The 21,925-nt window shown below is 44.4% G+C and overlaps 1 protein-coding gene and 1 long non-coding RNA gene across 6 annotated transcripts in view; both read right to left on the reverse strand.

The window, feature by feature from the left end:
- The window catches only part of LOC127933051 (serine/arginine repetitive matrix protein 3-like), a 208,999-nt gene extending 188,268 nt beyond the window's left edge, over positions 1 to 20,731 (reverse strand). For 2 of the 4 annotated variants that reach the window (XR_008147048.1, XM_052529350.1), the window contains exons 1-2: positions 18,997 to 19,487; positions 17,557 to 17,676 (exon numbers count right to left, since the gene is read on the reverse strand). Coding sequence is in view for 3 of the 4 variants with exons in the window: in XM_052529350.1 (XP_052385310.1) it covers positions 17,557 to 17,580 (24 nt within the window). In the remaining variant the exon portion in view is untranslated. Of the gene's footprint in view, positions 1 to 17,556; positions 17,677 to 18,996; positions 19,795 to 19,882 lie in introns of those variants that run through there. The other 2 variants (XM_052529352.1, XM_052529351.1) reach the window with 2 other exon arrangements.
- Positions 2,502 to 3,803, reverse strand: LOC127933053 (uncharacterized). Of its 2 annotated transcripts, none has more exons than XR_008147051.1 (3): positions 3,696 to 3,803; positions 2,897 to 3,002; positions 2,502 to 2,840 (listed from the first exon to the last, which is right to left on the reverse strand). It is a non-coding gene; the product is annotated as an uncharacterized LOC127933053 (long non-coding RNA). The 2 variants fall into 2 exon arrangements; XR_008147050.1 differs by lacking the exon at positions 3,696 to 3,803 and adding an exon at positions 3,463 to 3,569.
- Positions 20,732 to 21,925: the final 1,194 nt, after the last annotated feature.

Genomic DNA, 21,925 nt, shown 5'->3' on the forward strand with positions numbered 1-21,925 from the left:
ATCTGAAAGACTTCCTGGATCCCACAACATGTGACGGTCACAGTACCGCCCTCTTCTGAAAGAGACTTCCTGGATCCCACAACATGTGACGGTCACAGTACCGCCCTCTTCTGAAAGAGACTTCCTGGATCCCACAACATGTGACGGTCACAGTACCGCCCTCTTCTGAAAGACTTCCTGGATCCCACAACATGTGACGGTCACAGTACCGCCCTCTTCTGAAAGAGACTTCCTGGATGTAGCAGACAGACAGAGATATGTAGCAGGTCAGACAGAGAGATGTAGCAGACAGACAGAGATATGTAGCAGACAGACAGAGATATGTAGCAGGTCAGACAGAGATATGTAGCAGACAGACAGGGATATGTAGCAGACAGACAGAGATATGTAGCAGGTCAGACAGAGAGATGTAGCAGACAGACAGAGAGATGTAGCAGACAGATGGTTTAAAATGGAGAGAGAAAGAGAGAAGCAGAAAGATATAGAGTACAGGAGAGACTTGTGCTTAGAGTAGTTGGTCAGTGACCAGCTAGGTGACTAGGGATTACTGTTGGCCAGACAGTAGGTCTCTATTGTCCAGACTACAGACTCCAACCATGTTTCTTTCTTAGTCACCTTGTGTTCTGCTAGCAGCTAGCTTCATATTAATACACACTGATTTAACCCTCTATCAGACTATTATTCTGGACTCTCAAAGTCTGGACTGGACTGGCTGACTGACTAGCTGACTGACTAGCTGACTGACTAGCTGGCTGACTAGCTGACTGACTTGCTGACTGACTAGCTGACTGACTAGCTGACTGTCTAGCTGACTGACTAGCTGGCTGACTAGCTGACTGTCTAGCTGACTGACTAGCTGACTGTCTAGCTGACTGTCTAGCTGGCTGACTAGCTGACTGACTAGCTGACTGACTAGCTGGCTGACTGGCTGACTGACTAGCAGACTGACTAGCTGACTGTCTAGCTGACTGTCTAGCTGGCTGACTAGCTGACTGTCTAGCTGACTGTCTAGCTGGCTGACTAGCTGACTGACTAGCTGACTGACTAGCTGACTGACTAGCTGACTGACTAGCTGACTGACTGGCTGACTGACTAGCTGACTGACTGGCTGACTGACTAGCTGACTGACTAGCTGACTGACTGGCTGACTGACTAGCTGACTGACTAGCTGACTGTCTAGCTGACTGTCTAGCTGGCTGACTAGCTGACTGACTAGCTGACTGACTAGCTGGCTGACTGGCTGACTGACTAGCTGGCTGACTGTCTAGCTGGCCTACTAGCTGGATGACTGGCTGACTGACTAGCTGGCTGACTTGCTGACTGACTAGCTGACTGACTAGCTCTGACTTGCTGACTGACTAGCAGACTGACTAAGTGGCTGACTAGCTGATTGCCTAGCTGACTGACTAGCTGACTGACGAGCTGACTGACTGGCTGACTGACTGGCTGACTGACTAGCTGACTGTCTAGCTGACTGACTAGCTGACTGACTAGCTGACTGACTAGCTGACTGTCTAGCTGGCTGACTAGCTGACTGACTAGCTGACTGACTAGCTGGCTGACTGACTAGCTGGCCTACTAGCTGGATGACTGGCTGACTGACTAGCTGGCTGACTTGCTGACTGACTAGCTGACTGACTAGCTCTGACTTGCTGACTGACTAGCAGACTGACTAAGTGGCTGACTAGCTGATTGACTAGCTGACTGACTAGCTGACTGACTAGCTGACTGACTGGCTGACTGACTGGCTGACTGACTAGCTGACTGTCTAGCTGACTGACTAGCTGGTTGACTTGCTGGTTGACTAGCTGACTGACTAGCTGGTTGACTAGCTGACTGACGAGCTGACTGACTGGCTGGCTGACTGACTAGCTGGCCGACTAGCTGGATGACTGGCTGACTGACTAGCTGGCTGACTAGCTGACTGACTAGCTGGCTGACTAGCTGACTGACTAGCTGACTGACTAGCTGGCTGACTGGCTGACTGACTAGCTGACTGACTAGCTGACTGACTAGCTGACTGACGAGCTGACTGACGAGCTGACTGACTAGCTGACTGACTAAGTGGCTGACTAGCTGACTGACTAGCTGACTGACTAGCTGGCTGACTAGCTGGTTGACTGGCTGACTGACTAGCTGGCTGACTAGCTGACTGACTAGCTGACTGACGAGCTGGCTGACTAGCTGGTTGACTAGCTGGCTGACTAGTTGACTGACTAGCTGGCTGACTAGCTGACTGACTAGCTGGCTGACTAGCTGACTGACTAGCTGGCTGACTAGCTGACTGACAAGCTGACTGACTAGCTGACTGGCAAGCTGACTGACAAGCTGCCTGACTAGCTAACAGACTAGCTGGCTGACTAGCTGGTTGACTAGCTGACTGACTAGCTGGTTGACTAGCTGACTGACTAGCTGGCTGTAAAGGGTGGCTAAACCCTGCACATTGACTCTCTACCAGAACCCCTGTATATAACCTCAATACTAACCTGTACCCCTGCACATTGACTCTCTACCAGAACCCCCTGTATATAACCTCAATACTAACCTGTACCCCTGCACATTGACTCTCTACCAGAACCCCCTGTATATAACCTCAATACTAACCTGTACCCCTGCACATTGACTCTCTACCAGAACCCCCTGTATATAACCTCAATACTAACCTGTACCCCTGCACATTGACTCTCTACCAGAACCCCCTGTATATAACCTCAATACTAACCTGTACCCCTGCACATTGACTCTCTACCAGAACCCCCTGTATATAACCTCAATACTAACCTGTACCCCTGCACATTGACTCTCTACCAGAACCCCCTGTATATAACCTCAATACTAACCTGTACCCCTGCACATTGACTCTACCAGAACCCCCTGTTGTAGCCTCAATACTAACCTGTACCCCTGCACATTGACTCTCTACCAGAACCCCCTGTATATAACCTCAATACTAACCTGTACCCCTGCACATTGACTCTCTACCAGAACCCCCTGTATATAACCTCAATACTAACCTGTACCCTGCACATTGACTCTTCCAGAACCCCTGTTGTAGCCTCAATACTAACCTGTACCCCTGCACATTGACTCTCTACCAGAACCCCTGTTGTAGCCTCAATACTAACCTGTACCCCTGCACATTGACTCTCTACCAGAACCCCTGTATATAACCTCAATACTAACCTGTACCCCTGCACATTGACTCTCTACCAGAACCCCTGTATATAACCTCAATACTAACCTGTACCCCTGCACATTGACTCTCTACCAGAACCCCTGTATATAACCTCAATACTAATCTGTACCCCTGCACATTGACTCTCTACCAGAACCCCCTGTATATAACCTCAATACTAACCTGTACCCCTGCACATTGACTCTCTACCAGAACCCCTGTATATAACCTCAATACTAACCTGTACCCCTGCACATTGACTCTCTACCAGAACCCCTGTATATAACCTCAATACTAACCTGTACCCCTGCACATTGACTCTCTACCAGAACCCCCTGTATATAACCTCAATACTAACCTGTACCCCTGCACATTGACTCTCTACCAGAACCCCTGTTGTAGCCTCAATACTAACCTGTTCCCCTGCACATTGACTCTCTACCAGAACCCCCTGTATATAACCTCAATACTAACCTGTACCCCTGCACATTGACTCTCTACCAGAACCCCTGTATATAACCTCAATACTAACCTGTACCCCTGCACATTGACTCTCTACCAGAACCCCCTGTATATAACCTCAATACTAACCTGTACCCCTGCACATTGACTCTCTACCAGAACCCCCTGTATATAACCTCAATACTAATCTGTACCCCTGCACATTGACTCTCTACCAGAACCCCCTGTATATAACCTCAATACTAACCTGTACCCCTGCACATTGACTCTCTACCAGAACCCCTGTATATAACCTCAATACTAACCTGTACCCCTGCACATTGACTCTCTACCAGAACCCCTGTATATAACCTCAATACTAACCTGTACCCCTGCACATTGACTCTCTGCAGAACCCCTGTTGTAGCCTCAATACTAACCTGTTCCCCTGCACATTGACTCTCTACCAGAACCCCTGTATATAACCTCAATACTAACCTGTACCCCTGCACATTGACTCTCTACCAGAACCCCTGTATATAACCTCAATACTAACCTGTACCCCTGCACATTGACTCTACCAGAACCCCCTGTATATAACCTCAATACTAACCTGTACCCCTGCACATTGATTCTCTACCAGAACCCCCTGTATATAACCTCAATACTAACCTGTACCCCTGCACATTGACTCTCTACCAGAACCCCCTGTATATAACCTCAATACTAACCTGTACCCCTGCACATTGACTCTCTACCAGAACCCCTGTATATAACCTCAATACTAACCTGTACCCCTGCACATTGACTCTCTACCAGAACCCCCTGTATATAACCTCAATACTAACCTGTACCCCTGCACATTGACTCTCTACCAGAACCCCCTGTATATAACCTCAATACTAACCTGTACCCCTGCACATTGACTCTCTACCAGAACCCCCTGTATATAACCTCAATACTAACCTGTACCCCTGCACATTGACTCTGTTGTAGCCTCCACATTGACTCTCTACCAGACTTGACTCGCTACTGTTATTTTTTTGTTGCTCCTTAATTATGTTTTATATTTATTTATTTTTTATTTTTTATTAAAACAGCATTGTTAGTTAAGGGCATTTAAAAGGGCAAGAAATGCATTTCACGGTAACATGTGAAGGAAAAAGGGAACTGCTCTTGATAGTATCACTGATATCTAATACGCTTACGTATCGTCAGAGCTCTGACGAAGGCCGTGGGGTCGATACGTAAAGCTGATTAGATATCAGTGATACTATCAAGAGCAGTGTGCCGTTTCCTTTATTCCTTCATCTTGTTCAACTGTTAGTCATGCACCTGCAAGAAAAGATTGCTCAGACGTGCGAGTGCCTTTTGAATTAGTGGATTACTGTAACATGTGACAAATAAAATGTCATTTGATTTTGAACACTCACAGTAACATTGGACGACACTTATCAGGACACGCCGAACACAACAACCAACTGTTACAGCGTATGGCAACCAATTTACAGTATGGCAACCAATTTACAGTATGGCAACCAATTTACAGTATGACAGCCAATTTACAGTATGGCAACCAATTTACAGTATGGCAACCAATTTACAGTATGACAGCCAATTTACAGTATGGCAACCAATTTACAGTATGGCAACCAATTTACAGTATGGCAGCCAATTTACAGTATGACAGCCAATTTACAGTATGGCAACCAATTTACAGTATGGCAACCAATTTACAGTATGACAGCCAATTTACAGTATGGCAACCAATTTACAGTATGACAACCAATTTACAGTATGGCAACCAATTTACAGTATGACAACCAATTTACACTATGGCAACCAATTTACAGTATGGCAACCAATTTACAGTATGGCAACCAGTTTACTGTATGACAACCAATTTACAGTATGACAACCAATTTACAGTATGACAGCCAATTTACAGTATGACAGCCAATTTACAGTATGGCAAACCAATTTACAGTATGACAACCAATTTACAGTATGACAGCCAACTTACAGTATGACAGCCAATTTACAGTATGGCAACCAATTTACAGTATGGCAACCAATTTACAGTATGGAAACCAATTTACGGTATGACAACCAATTTACAGTATGGCAACCAATTTACAGTATGGCAACCAGTTTACAGTATGGCAACCAATTTACAGTATGGCAACCAATTTACAGCATGACAACCAATTTACAGCATGACAACCAATTTACAGTATGACAACCAATTTACAGCATGACAACCAATTTACAGTATGACAACCAATTTACAGTATGACAACCAATTTACAGTATGGCAACCAATTTACAGTATGACAACCAATTTACAGTATGGCAACCAATTTACAGTATGGCAACCAATTTACAGTATGACAACCAATTTACAGTATGGCAACCAATTTACAGTATGGCAACCAATTTACAGTATGGCAACCAATTTACAGTATGGCAACCAATTTACAGTATGGCAACCAGTTTACTGTATGACAACCAATTTACAGTATGACAACCAATTTACAGTATGACAGCCAATTTACAGTATGGCAAACCAATTTACAGTATGACAACCAATTTACAGTATGGCAACCAATTTACAGTATGGCAACCAATTTACAGTATGGCAACCAATTTACAGTATGGCAACCAATTTACAGTATGACAACCAATTTACAGTATGACAGCCAATTTACAGTATGGCAACCAATTTACAGTATGGCAACCAATTTACAGTATGGCAACCAGTTTACAGTATGGCAACCAATTTACAGTATGACAACCAATTTACAGTATGGCAACCAATTTACAGTATGGCAACCAGTTTACAGTATGGCAACCAATTTACAGTATGGCAACCAATTTACAGTATGACAACCAATTTACAGTATGACAACCAATTTACAGCATGGCAACCAATTTACAGTATGACAGCCAATTTACAGTATGGCAACCAATTTACAGCATGACAACCAATTTACAGTATGACAACCAATTTACAGCATGACACCCAATTTACAGTATGACAGCCAATTTACAGTATGAGGACCAATTTACAGTATGACAACCAATTTACAGTATGGCAACCAATTTACAGTATGACAACCAATTTACAGTATGGCAACCAATTTACAGCATGACAATCAATTTACAGCATGACAACCAATTTACAGTATGACAACCAATTTACAGCATGACAACCAATTTACAGTATGACAACCAATTTACAGTATGGCAACCAATTTACAGTATGACAACCAATTTACAGTATGGCAACCAATTTACAGCATGACAACCAATTTACAGTATGACAACCAATTTACAGCATGACAACCAATTTACAGCATGACAACCAATTTACATTATGACAACCAACTGTTACACCATATGACAACCAATTTACAGTATGGCAACCAATTCAGAGTATGACAAGCAATTACAGTATGACAACCAACGTCTTCAGTACAACCAGTTCCTCAGTCAAAAAAACATGGTAAAGTTGTTTCCAGAAATAATGATTAGGATGACACAGACTCTCTGCCTGTGTATGCTATATTTCCTTATTTTTTTAAATGTGTCTACCTCCATGCACAACTATGTCAGAACCACTACTAAACCAGTGTAAATAACATCTGGGCCATGGGGAAATGGAAGCCATTTACCCATTGAGTTGAGAGTAGTCTACTGAACGGAAGTGGATTCCTGTATTCAAGGATGCCGGTCAATTTCATTCTGTTTACTGTACCGTTATCATTTATTTCGGGGAAAACAAGGACATTCATCCCACTCAGTCAGGATTCATCATATGATAGTATGAAATGTAAAATTGCGTATGATTTCAATAATGGCTCAGGGAAGGTAGTCATGAATAGTAGGATCATTATCAACCATACTGATCCATTTGATTCACTATCAGGTAAAATGAATGATAGTAGCACGTTATAAACACATATCCTCCAAACATATCCAAGGAACCATGTCATCCCCAAACTCATATCAGCGCGGCTCATATTGGAGGCTAAAATGATTATGAAACAACCACAGACAGTTACGGTAAACATTGAAAAGCACGAACCTACGAATGAAAGAAGTAGCAGGCAACAGAGCTCCGAAAATCGAATAGTACAAAAAAACAGGGACATCTGCGGCGCCACGACCTGTGTGGTTAACAACAATAGCGGTATTTGTTTGCACTGGAACGCACAATTTACGCTAACAAAACAGACTGTCGTGTTTACACAGAAGCAATAGTAAAATATAACTGCAAAGTGAATCTGTTCATTTCATCCAGCCTGAGTATGCTAACGGGGTTTGAGCTACCGTTCATTCGTTACTGATGAGCGAACAGCCCTGCTGTCGCGAGCTTGTCAACTTAATTCCTCTTCTATGAATAAGCACGAGGTGATGTGATGTTTCTTACCTTATTCGTATCCCTCACTCCTGAACAAAGGAATTGTTGGACGGCCGACAGCGGTGAGTGTTTCTGTATTTCGACAACGTGTGACGCTGAGGGGTGCCGTCCTCCTATGAAGGATTTGTCCGTGGTCCTGGATTCCCAATCTCGAGCTGACTTTTCTCCTGCCTGGTGCTGAAGTGGACAGCGCACTAAACAGCAGCAAAGCAGTGCAGTAAAAACACAGCGCTCCTCGCCATCATACTGCACAGCAACCTCTACCGACGGGAGGGAACGTTGCATCCATGAACAATGCAAAGGATGCTGTCTGTCTGATAAAACAAATAGTCAACAAAAGCCTGGAAGGGTGATATTTGGCGTTAACGTTCGGAATGCGCCATCTAGCGTGGCCGTTGAGTATTCAGGCATAATCAGATTCATATCGAATAATTAGTGTGCATGTAAAAACCCACTCTGTCCTTGGTCTGTAGGAAACATATGGCTATTTGCATTCAAGACACTATGTAAAGATAGTACAGACAAGTTAAATACACATAAATGAGTATTTAATTCACAGTTATAGTAGCCTACGTGGATTGAGAAGCGACCCGTTCAGTTGGCTCTGCCTACATATAATCGGATTCATTTTATTGGGACAACGGAGCACAGAAATGGTCATTTAAAAAATGATTTCAGTGCTATAAAAAACAATCCGTAAAAGTCCATTATCTGAAGTAGGACTATCAATGCTTGATTTGGGTCAAAGCTATTCGGACACCTTACCGGCACTTCTAATGTTTGGGAAATTGCTTGCCAGCTGCTCCCCTCAGCGTCACACGTTGTCAGAAATACAGAAACACTCACCGCTGTTGACCGTCCAACAATTCCCTTATTCAGGAGTGAGGGATACCAAGTTATTTATAACAGACTAGTTAACTTCTTATTTACATTGACGGCCTACCCAGGCCAAACCCGGACAACACTGGGACAATTGTGCGCCGCCTTACGGGGCTCCCAATCACGGCCCGATGTTATACAGCCTGGATTCGAACCAGGAACTGCAGTGACGCCTCTATGCACTGACCGCTGCACCACTCGGGAGCCCATTTAAAACAAAATAGCCTATCGCCTACCCAGATTCACACAACGAGGCGAAACAAGTTTATCAAAGCGGGATGAAGGCTGGATCTGCATTGCATAGTATTTGGAGAGTGGGCAATCATTTCCTGATTCTATTTTGTTCACGTTTATTTGCCGCTAGTCTGTGAATCTGTGCGTGACAGTACAAGTTGTTCTTTAAAGTAAAGGAAAATACTTTATACCAACTATCAATTTCTTAGATCGTGTATTTTCAGGTAGAGATACTTAGCGAAGCAATTTCTTTCTATCCCTCTCCATCGTTCTCCTGTCTATTCTCTCCTTGTCTGTGTCCGCCCAACACAAACCGGACAAGCAGACGTGCGATGGTTTAGGGTCATTGTAGATAATAACCACGTTTTCTGCACTAAACCATGTAGAATCCTGTACTGTATCTATGTGTGTCTACTACATCGCACAGTTTCAGGCTTGATCTGATTTATCTCTAGAGAAACTGAGCATTACACTCAGAGGAGAAGAACAAGAACTAAACGAAATGGAATTCAAATAATTGAACTGATGTTGTTTTAAAACCTGAACAATGGCAGACATTTTGGTAAATCGCTCATTACTAGTGCCTACTGTATGTGTGCTTAGAAGTAGGTTCAGCTCTGTGATCCTTTGGCACGGCTTGGTTTTCCATCTATTGAAATTGTTCCATAGGATCCTATAGGCTGTGTGTTACAGGGTATCAAATTGTTCCATAGGGTCCTATAGGCTGTGTGTTACAGGGTATCAAATTGTTCCATAGGGTCCTATAGGCTGTGTGTTTTCCCTGTTGATGAGCCATGTGGAAGGGGTGTTGACGGGCCACGTGGAGGGGGAATGGTCCTGGGGACGGGTAGGGTGGGGGAGGCACTGAGCCTGGGTGACTGCATGGGTGGCCTCATCTGGGACCAGACTGGGGTCTGTCAGGATGGACGTGGATGTGCTGAGGAGACAGAGTGAGCTAAGGACCACTGAGGACAGAAACAGAGGGAGGGAGAGAGAATCAGGTAAGAGGGAGATGAGGAGCGAGAAAAGAGAGAAAAGAGACAGACAGACAGACAGACAGACAGACAGACAGACAGACACAGACAGAGACAGACAGAGACAGACAGACAGACAGACAGACAGACAGACAGACAGACAGACAGACAGACAGACAGAGACAGACAGACAGACAGACAGACAGACAGACAGACAGACACAGACAGACAGACAGACAGACAGACAGACAGACAGACAGACAGACAGACAGACAGAGACAGACAGACAGACAGACAGACAGACAGACAGACAGACAGACAGACAGACAGACAGACAGACTGAGCCCTGACAGACAGACAGACAGACAGACAGACAGACAGACAGACAGACAGACAGACAGACAGACAGACAGACAGACAGACAGACAGACAGACAGACAGACAGACACAGACAGACAGACAGACAGACAGACAGACAGACAGACAGACAGACAGACAGACAGACTGAGCCCTGCAGACAGACAGACAGACAGACAGACAGAGACAGACAGACAGACAGACAGACAGACAGACAGACAGACAGACAGACAGACAGACAGACTGAGCCCTGCAGACAGACAGACAGACAGACAGACAGACAGACAGACAGACAGACAGACAGACAGACAGACAGACAGACAGACAGACAGACTACATGATTAACTGATAGTCATTGAAGCTGGTGAAGTTGAACTCACTGGGTCTGAGGGCAGGTAGGGAACAGTACTGGTCCAGCCAGGACAGAGTGGTACGACACAGATCCTCTACACTGGCTGTGGACACCATCCTCTTATAGGACTCAAACAGGGGCTCTACGATGATGCTGAACTGAGCTAGTGTTTAGGAAAGAACCATTCTGATTTATGTTTTATTATCTACGACAACACACACACACACACACACACACACACACACACACACACACACACACACACACACACACACACACACACACACACACACACACACACACACACACACACACACACACACACACACACACACACACACACACACACATAGATACAGTACAGGACACACAATGCAAAGCACAATACATGATATTTACATAACCATATTGTGTGACTTGTCTTTTCCTCTGTGAGCCACTCCAGGAGCCATATGTAAAAAGGCATCTTAGCATTTGTAATGAGGATCCATTTCATCTTATTTATGAATATCTAAAAAGCAGATCCTTCCCTATGTCAGCATTCCTACACTGAGACATTGTTGTTGTTGTTGTTGTTGTGAATACAGGCCCAGATCTAACACTGAACTTTTATCCTAAAGGTTCCTGTGGCCAGGGAGAGTGGAGAGGAATACAATCCAGAACCATCAGTTCTGTAGAGTCCGTGCCCGGACGTACTCTCTGAACTTCTCCCTCATGTGGTCAAAGCGTTGGCAGGTGACGGACAGCTGCAGCTGGAACACACTGCATTAAGGGAGAGGCTTGTTATGATCACATACACACGACACAGGAAGCTGCTGAAGGGAGGACGGCTCATAATAACCACCCGGAAAGGTATCAAACACATGGAAAAACCATTCCACCCATTCCGCTGCAGACATGACCACAAGCCTGTCCTCCCCAATTAAGGTGCCATCAACCTCCTGTGACACACACACACGTATGTTATGTACAGTATGTTTAGTGCATTTCTTACTCGATGGCAGAGTTAAAGGAGCAGAATCTGGCCTCCTCGTGCAGCTGAGCTCTCTCCTGCTGAATCTGACCGATGTACTCTGTTGTCTTATGTAGCGTCGTGGCCTTGCTGATCAGGGACACAGAGACAAGACAGTAGATCATGTAGATGAAATACAGAGAAATAAAGTTACACACTGTGACTGTGTTTCAATGCCACACCTGTTATTACCAGAAGTGTTGCAGCTCAGTGCAGCTCCCAATCCTCTACAACACTGGGCCTTGTGCACTCAATGCCTCAGTGCCTCAGGGAGATCTCTTTAGTTTCAAGTCAAAGTTAGACGTCCATCCGGGTCCCAAGAACGTCTAGAATTGCCTTCAAACCGGCCACTACTAGGGGCAACGGTAAGCGCCGTTACCTCAAAGTGGGCTGGCGGCTTGCTAGGGGGCGTTGTGGAATTTGTCATTTTTTTATTAGGATCCCCATTAGCTAACTCCGTAATGCTAGCTAATCGTCTTAGGGTCCAACAACAAATTAACAAGACATTACAAACCACCACAATCAAGACTTCAAAAACAAGTAGACAATACAGATAATTAAAATACCTGTCAGGAAACACATGTAACATTCAGTTGATACTTTCTATTTCCTGTCCAGTCATATGGTCTATCACATTAGATGTTCTTTCTATTTCCTGTCCAGTCATATGGTCTGTCACATTAGATGTTCTTTCTGTTTCCTGTCCAGTCATATGGTCTATCACATTCGATGTTCTTTCTGTTTCCTGTCCAGTCATATGGTCTATCACATTCGATGTTCTTTCTGTTTCCTGTCCAGTCATATGGTCTATCACATTAGATGTTCTTTCTGTTTCCTGTCCAGTCATATGGTCTATCACATTAGATGTTCTTTCTATTTCCTGTCCAATCATATGATCTGTCACATTAAATGTTCTTTCTATTTCCTGTCCAGTCATATGGTCTATCACATTAGATGTTCTTTCTATTTCCTGTCCAGTCATATGGTCTGTCACATTAGATGTTCTTTCTATTTCCTGTCCAGTCATATGGTCTATCACATTAGATGTTCTTTCTATTTCCTGTCCAGTCATATGGTCTATTACATTAGATGTTCTTTCTGTTTCCTGTCCAGTTATATGGTCTGTCACCAGTTAATTAGATGTTCTTTCTATTTCCTGTCCAGTCATATGGTCTGTCACATTCGATGTTCTTTCTGTTTCCTGTCCAGTCATATGGTCTGTCACATTAAATGTTCTTTCTATTTCCTGTCCAGTCATATGGTCTATCACATTAGATGTTCTTTCTATTTCCTGTCCAGTCATATGGTCTATCACATTAGATGTTCTTTCTATTTCCTGTCCAGTCATATGGTCTATCACATTAGATGTTCTTTCTATTTCCTGTCCAGTCATATGGTCTGTCACATTAAATGTTCTTTCTATTTCCTGTCCAGTCATATGGTCTATCACATTAGATGTTCTTTCTATTTCCTGTCCAGTCATATGGTCTATCACATTAGATGTTCTTTCTATTTCCTGTCCAGTCATATGGTCTGTCACATTAGATGTTCTTTCTATTTCCTGTCCAGTCATATGGTCTATCACATTAGATGTTCTTTCTATTTCCTGTCCAGTCATATGGTCTATCACATTAGATGTTCTTTCTATTTCCTGTCCAGTCATATGGTCTGTCACATTAGATGTTCTTTCTATTTCCTGTCCAGTCATATGGTCTGTCACATTAGATGTTCTTTCTATTTCTTGTCCAGTCATATGGTCTGTCACATTAGATGTTCTTTCTGTTTCCTGTCCAGTCATATGGTCTGTCACATTAGATGTTCTTTCTATTTCCTGTCCAGTCATATGATCTGTCACATTAGATGTTCTTTCTATTTCCTGTCCAGTCATATGGTCTATCACATTAGATGTTCTTTCTATTTCCTGTCCAGTCATATGGTCTATCACATTAGATGTTCTTTCTATTTCCTGTCCAGTCATATGATCTGTCACATTAGATGTTCTTTCTATTTCCTGTCCAGTCATATGGTCTATCACATTAGATGTTCTTTCTATTTCCTGTCCAGTCATATGATCTGTCACATTAGATGTTCTTTCTATTTCCTGTCCAGTCATATGGTCTATCACATTAGATGTTCTTTCTATTTCCTGTCCAGTCATATGGTCTATCACATTAGATGTTCTTTCTGTTTCCTGTCCAGTCATATGGTCTATCACATTCGATGTTCTTTCTGTTTCCTGTCCAGTCATATGGTCTATCACATTAGATGTTCTTTCTATTTCCTGTCCAGTCATATGATCTGTCACATTAGATGTTCTTTCTATTTCCTGTCCAGTCATATGGTCTATCACATTAGATGTTCTTTCTATTTCCTGTCCAGTCATATGATCTGTCACATTAGATGTTCTTTCTATTTCCTGTCCAGTCATATGGTCTATCACATTAGATGTTCTTTCTATTTCCTGTCCAGTCATATGGTCTATCACATTAGATGTTCTTTCTGTTTCCTGTCCAGTCATATGGTCTATCACATTCGATGTTCTTTCTGTTTCCTGTCCAGTCATATGGTCTGTCACATTAGATGTTCTTTCTATTTCCTGTCCAGTCATATGGTCTATCACATTAGATGTTCTTTCTGTTTCCTGTCCAGTCATATGGTCTATCACATTAGATGTTCTTTCTATTTCCTGTCCAGTCATATGGTCTATTACATTAGATGTTCTTTCTATTTCCTGTCCAGTCATATGGTCTGTCACATTAGATGTTCTTTCTATTTCCTGTCCAGTCATATGGTCTATCACATTAGATGTTCTTTCTGTTTCCTGTCCAGTCATATGGTCTATCACATTCGATGTTCTTTCTGTTTCCTGTCCAGTCATATGGTCTGTCACATTAGATGTGGGTGGGTTGATTCACTGTTGTGGTCAGCCTGTCTGGTTGGCGCACCCCCCTTGGGTTGTACCGTGGCGGAGATCTTTGTGGGCTATACTCGGCCTTGTCTCAGGATGGTAAGTTGGTGGTTGAAGATATCCCTCTAGTGGTGTGGGGGCTGTGCTTTGGCAAAGTGGGTGGGGTTATATCCTTCCTGTTTGGCCCTGTCCGGGGTGTCCTCGGATGGGGCCACAGTGTCTCCTGACCCCTCCTGTCTCAGCCTCCAGTATTTATGCTGCAGTAGTTTATGTGTCGGGGGCTAGGGTCAGTTTGTTATATCTGGAGTACTTCTCCTGTCCTATTCGGTGTCCTGTGTGAATCTAAGTGTGCGTTCTCTAATTCTCTCCTTCTCTCTTTCTTTCTCTCTCTCGGAGGACCTGAGCCCTAGGACCATGTCCCAGGACTACCTGACATGAGGACTCCTTGCTGTCCCCAGTCCACCTGGCCATGCTCCTGCTCCAGTTTCAACTGTTCTGCCTTACTATTATTCAACCATGCTGGTCATTTATGAACATTTGAACATCTTGGTCATGTTCTGTTATAATCTCTACCCGGCACAGCCAGAAGAGGACTGGCCACCCCACATAGCCCGGTTCCTCTCTAGGTTTCTTCCTAGGTTTTGGCCTTTCTAGGGAGTTTTTCCTAGCCACCGTGCTTTTACACCTGCATTGTTTGCTGTTTGGGGTTTTAGGCTGGGTTTCTGTACAGCACTTTGAGATATCAGCTGATGTACGAAGGGCTATATAAATAAATTTGATTTGATTTGATTAGATGTTCTTTTATTTTTTTCTTGAAGGTGGATTGACTTTTTGCCTGAGAAATATGGATTGGTAAAACATTCCATTCAGCTATAGCTCTATATAAAACTGTAGGTTTAAGGCGATTTGTCCTTGGCTTGAGTTAATTTAGCTGCCCTGGAAGTGGATGGATGGAAGAGCCACGTGGGCTGGCGGTTTTCTAGAGCGTTGTGGAAGGGGATGGTGGATGGATGGAAGAGCCACGTGGGCTGGCGGTTTTCTAGAGCGTTGTGGAAGGGGATGGTGGATGGATGGAAGAGCCACGTGGACTGGCGGTTTTCTAGAGCGTTGTGGAAGGGGATGGTGGATGGATGGAAGAGCCACGTGGGCTGGCGGGTTTTCTAGAGCGTTGTGGAAGGGGATGGTTGATGGGTGGAAGAGCCACGTGGGCTGGCGGGTTTTCTAGAGCGTTGTGGAAGAGGATGGTGGATGGATGGAAGAGCCACGTGGGCTGGCGGTTTTCTAGAGCGTTGTGGAAGGGGATGGTTGATGGGTGGAAGAGCCACGTGGGCTGGCGGTTTTCTAGAGCGTTGTGGAAGGGGATGGTGGATGGATGGAAGAGCCACGTGGGCTGGCGGTTTTCTAGAGCGTTGTGGAAGGGGATGGTGGATGGATGGAAGAGCCACGTGGGCTGGCGGGTTTTCTAGAGCGTTGTGGAAGGGGATGGTGGATGGATGGAAGAGCCACGTGGGCTGGCGGTTTTCTAGAGCGTTGTGGAAGGGGATGGTTGATGGGTGGAAGAGCCACGTGGACTGGCGGTTTTCTAGAGCGTTGTGGAAGGGGATGGTGGATGGATGGAAGAGCCACGTGGGCTGGCGGTTTTCTAGAGCGTTGTGGAAGGGGATGGTGGATGGATGGAAGAGCCACGCTCTGGCGACAACGTTTACGTGTTCAATCCCAGTGCTAGGCAGTTTTTCTGTTTTAACTGTTAACACTTTCCCATCCTTTAACCATTAACCTTTCCCATCCTTTAACCCTTAACCTTTCCCATCCTTTAACCCTTAACCTTTCCCATCCTTTAACCCTTAACCTTTCCCATCCTTTAACCCTTACCCAACATTTAACCCTTAAACCCTATCCTAACCTTTAACCCTATCCCAAACTTTAACCCTTAACCCTATCCTAACCTTTAACCCTATCCCAAACTTTAACCCTTAACCCTATCCTAACCTTTAACCCTATCCCAAACTTTAACCCTTAAATCCCTATCCCAAACTTTAACCCTTAACCCTATCCTAACCTTTAACCCTATCCCAAACTTTAGCCATATCCCAACCTTGAACATTTAACTCTATCCCTAGTAGTTAGAGCATTGGACTAGTACCCGAAAGGTTGCAAGTTCAAATCCCCGAGCTGACAAGGTTAGGGTTAGGGTTAGGTTACCCTAACCCTAACCCTAAATCTGTCGTTCTGCCCCTGAACAGGCAGTTAACCCACTGTTCCTAGACCGTCATTGAAAATAAGAATTTGTTCTTAACTGACTTGCCTGGTTAAAGAAAGGTAAAATAAAAAAATTAAAAAACCTATCCCAACCTTTAATCCTATCCCAACCTTTAACCCTATTTTAAGCCTTTCCCAAACTTTAACCTTTAACGTAACCGCTCAGAATTAATTCCTAAACCTCTCCCTTGACCCTTCCTTAAATGTATTTTTTAAATTTAACTAGGCAAGTCAGTTAAGAACACATTTTTATTTACAATGATGGCCTCCCCCGTCCAAACCCGGACAATGCTGGGCCAATTTTGCGCCGCCCGATGGGACTCCCAATCACGGCCTAATGTGATACAGCCTGGATTCCAACCAGGGTCTGTAGTGACGCCTCTTGCACTGAGATGCAGTACCTTAGACCGCTGGGCCACTCAGGAACTCTTAATGAGATGCGAAACCCCCAGCCCGACGCAAGTGTATTTTTGTTTTTACGGAGTTAGGTAACAAGTGTCTCAACTTAATCGTGTTGGGAAAAAAATGTCAAGAATGCTTACCTTTATACTTGGCTGAGAGCTCATCGTGGTAACGAGACTCGGCAGACTATCAAAGCCTAGCTTGATGTTGAAACGTCTCTTCTGCTCAGCAGAGATGTGAGTTATCCTCCTGGACTGTGTCTACAACAGACACACATGTCACAGATCAGGAACTGTGTGTTTATCTACTGTATTGTATAATATTAACTGTATGGTTCTCTGTAGTTCAATTAGTAGAACATGGTCATCTGTAGTTCAGTGAGTAGAACATGATCCTCTGTAGTTCAGTTAGTAGAACATGGTTCACTGTAGTTCAGTTAGTAGAACATGGTTCTCTGTAGTTCAGTTAGTAGAACATGGTTCTCTGTAGTTAAGTTAGTAGAACATGATCCTCTGTAGTTCAGTTAGTAGAACATGGTTCTCTGTAGTTAAGTTAGTAGAACATGATCCTCTGTAGTTCAGTTAGTAGAACATGGTTCTCTGTAGTTCAGTTAGTAGAACATGGTTCTCTGTAGTTCAGTTAGTAGAACATGGTCATCTGTAGTTCAGTTAGTAGAACATGGTTCACTGTAGTTCAGTTAGTAGAACATGGTTCTCTGTAGTTCAGTTAGTAGAACATGGTCCTCTGTAGCTCAGTTAGTAGAACATGGTTCTCTGTAGTTCAGTTAGTAGAACATGGTTCTCTGTAGTTCAGTTAATAGAACATGGTCCTCTGTAGTTCAGTTAGTAGAACATGGTTCACTGTAGTTCAGTTAGTACAACATGGTTCTCTGTAGTTCAGTTAGTAGAACATGGTCCTCTGTAGTTCAGTTAGTAGAACATGGTTCTCTGTAGTTCAGTTAGTAGAACATGGTTCTCTGTAGTTCAGTTAGTAGAACATGGTCCTCTGTAGTTCAAATAGTAGAACATGGTCCTCTGTAGTTCAGTTAGTAGAACATGGTCCTCTATAGTTCAGTTAGTAGAACATGGTCCTCTGTAGTTCAAATAGTAGAACATGGTCCTCTGTAGTTCAGTTAGTAGAACATGGTTCTCTGTAGTTCAGTTAGTAGAACATGGTTTTCTGTAGTTCAGTTAATAGAACATGGAACATGGTCCTCTGTAGTTCAGTTAGTAGAACATGGTTCTCTGTAGTTCAGTTAGTAGAACATGGTCCTCTGTAGTTCAGTTACTAGAACATGGTCCTCTGTAGTTCAGTTAGTAGAACATGGTTCTCTGTAGTTCAGTTAGTAGAACATGGTTCTCTGTAGTTCAGTTAGTAGAACATGGTCCTCTGTAGTTCAGTTAGTAGAACATGGTCCTCTGTTGTTCAATTAGTAGAACATGGTTCTCTGTAGTTCAGTTAGTAGAACATGGTCCTCTGTAGTTCAGTTACTAGAACATGGTCCTCTGTAGTTCAGTTACTAGAACATGGTATCCTCCGATGTCGGCCCTCCTCATCTGCTGGGCTACGTCTCAAATCACCGTATCCTCCGATGTCGGCCCTCCTCATCTGCTGGGCTACGTCTCAAATCACTGTATCCTCCGATGTCGGCCCTCCTCATCTGCTGGGCTACGTCTCAAATCACCGTATCCTCCGATGTCGGCCCTCCTCATCTGCTGGGCTACGTCTCAATTCACCGTATCCTCCGATGTCGGCCCTCCTCATCTGCTGGGCTACGTCTCAAATCACTGTATCCTCAGATGTCGGCCCTCCTCATCTGCTGGGCTACGTCTCAAATCACTGTATCCTCAGATGTCGGCCCTCCTCATCTGCTGGGCTACGTCTCAAGTTTGTTTTCAGAAAGCACAATGTTCAGGGCCATACAACAACAACATAGGCCCAGGGGGGGAATACCTGACTCAACAACATAGACAGAATACCTGACTCAACAACATAGACAGAATACCTGACTCAACAACATAGACAGAATACCTGACTCAACAACATAGACAGAATACCTGACTCAACAACATAGACAGAATACCTGACTCAACAACATAGGCCCAGGGGAATACCTGACTCAACAACATAGACAGAATACCTGACTCAACAACATAGGCCCAGGGGAATACCTGACTCAACAACATAGGCCCAGGGGAATACCTGACTCAACAACATAGGCCCAGGGGAATACCTGACTCAACAACATAGACAGAATACCTGACTCAACAACATAGGCCCAGGGGAATACCTGACTCAACAACATAGGCCCAGGGGAATACCTGACTCAACAACATAGACCCAGGGTAATACCTGACTCAACAACATAGACAGAATACCTGACTCAACAACATAGGCCCAGGGGAATACCTGACTCAACAACATAGACAGAATACCTGACTCAACAACATAGGCCCAGGGGAATACCTGACTCAACAACATAGACCCAGGGTAATACCTGACTCATCAACATAGACCCAGGGTAATACCTGACTCAACAACATAGACAGCATACCTGACTCAACAACATAGGCCCAGGGGAATACCTGACTCAACAACATAGACAAAATACCTGACTCAATAACACAGACCCAGAGGAATACCTGACTCAACAACATAGACAGAATGCCTGACTCACCAACACAGGCCCAGGGGAATACCTGACTCAACAACATAGACCCAGGGGAATACCTGACTCAACAACATAGACCCAGGGGAATACCTGACTCAACAACATAGACAGAATGCCTGACTCACCAACACAGGCCCAGGGGAATACCTGACTCAACAACACAGGCCCAGGGGAATACCTGACTCAACAACACAGGCCCAGGGGAATACCTGTCTCAACAACACAGACCCAGGGGAATACCTGACTCAACAACACAGACTCAGGGGAATACCTGACTCAACAACACAGACCCAGGGGAATACCTGACTCAACAACACAGACCAAGGGGAATACCTGACTCAACAACACAAGCCCAGGAGAATACCTGACTCAACAACACAGACTCAGGGGAGTACCTGACTCAACAACAGACAGAATACCTGACTCAACAACACAGACTCAGGGGAATACCTGACTCAACAACACAGACTCGGGGGAATACCTGACTCAACAACATAGACAGAATACCTGATTCAACAACATAGGCCCAGGGGAATACCTGACTCAACAACATAGGCCCAGGGGAATACCTGACTCAACAACATAGACCCAGGGTAATACCTGACTCAACAACATAGACAGAATACCTGACTCAACAACACAGACAGAATACCTGACTCAACAACATAGGCCCAGGGGAATACCTGACTCAACAACATAGACAGAATACCTGACTCAACAACATAGGCCCAGGGGAATACCTGACTCAACAACATAGACCCAGGGTAATACCTGACTCAACAACATAGACAGAATACCTGACTCAACAACATAGACCCAGGGTAATACCTGACTCATCAACATAGACCCAGGGTAATACCTGACTCAACAACATAGACAGCATACCTGACTCAACAACATAGGCCCAGGGGAATACCTGACTCAACAACATAGACAAAATACCTGACTCAATAACACAGACCCAGAGGAATACCTGACTCAACAACATAGACAGAATGCCTGACTCACCAACACAGGCCCAGGGGAATACCTGACTCAACAACATAGACCCAGGGGAATACCTGACTCAACAACATAGACCCAGGGGAATACCTGACTCAACAACATAGACAGAATGCCTGACTCACCAACACAGGCCCAGGGGAATACCTGACTCAACAACACAGGCCCAGGGGAATACCTGACTCAACAACACAGGCCCAGGGGAATAACTGTCTCAACAACACAGACCCAGGGGAATACCTGACTCAACAACACAGACTCAGGGGAATACCTGACTCAACAACACAGACCCAGGGGAATACCTGACTCAACAACACAGACCAAGGGGAATACCTGACTCAACAACACAAGCCCAGGAGAATACCTGACTCAACAACACAGACTCAGGGGAGTACCTGACTCAACAACAGACAGAATACCTGACTCAACAACACAGACTCAGGGGAATACCTGACTCAACAACACAGACTCGGGGGAATACCTGACTCAACAACATAGACAGAATACCTGATTCAACAACGCAGACCCAGGGGAATACCTGACTCAACAACACAGACTCAGGGGAATACCTGACTCAACAACATAGACAGAATACCTGACTCAACAACATAGACTCAGGGGAATACCTGACTCAACAACACAGACCCAGGGTAATACCTGACTCAACAACACAGACCCAGGGGAATACCTGACTCAACAACACAGACCCAGGGGAATACCTGACTCAACAACATAGACAGAATACCTGACTCAACAACACAGACCCAGGGGAATACCTGACTCAACAACACAGACCCAGGGGAATACCTGACTCAACAACATAGACAGAATACCTG

This window comes from Oncorhynchus keta, chromosome 11 (genome assembly GCF_023373465.1).
Source record: "Oncorhynchus keta strain PuntledgeMale-10-30-2019 chromosome 11, Oket_V2, whole genome shotgun sequence".
In the NCBI taxonomy this organism is placed as follows: Eukaryota; Metazoa; Chordata; class Actinopteri; order Salmoniformes; family Salmonidae; genus Oncorhynchus; species Oncorhynchus keta.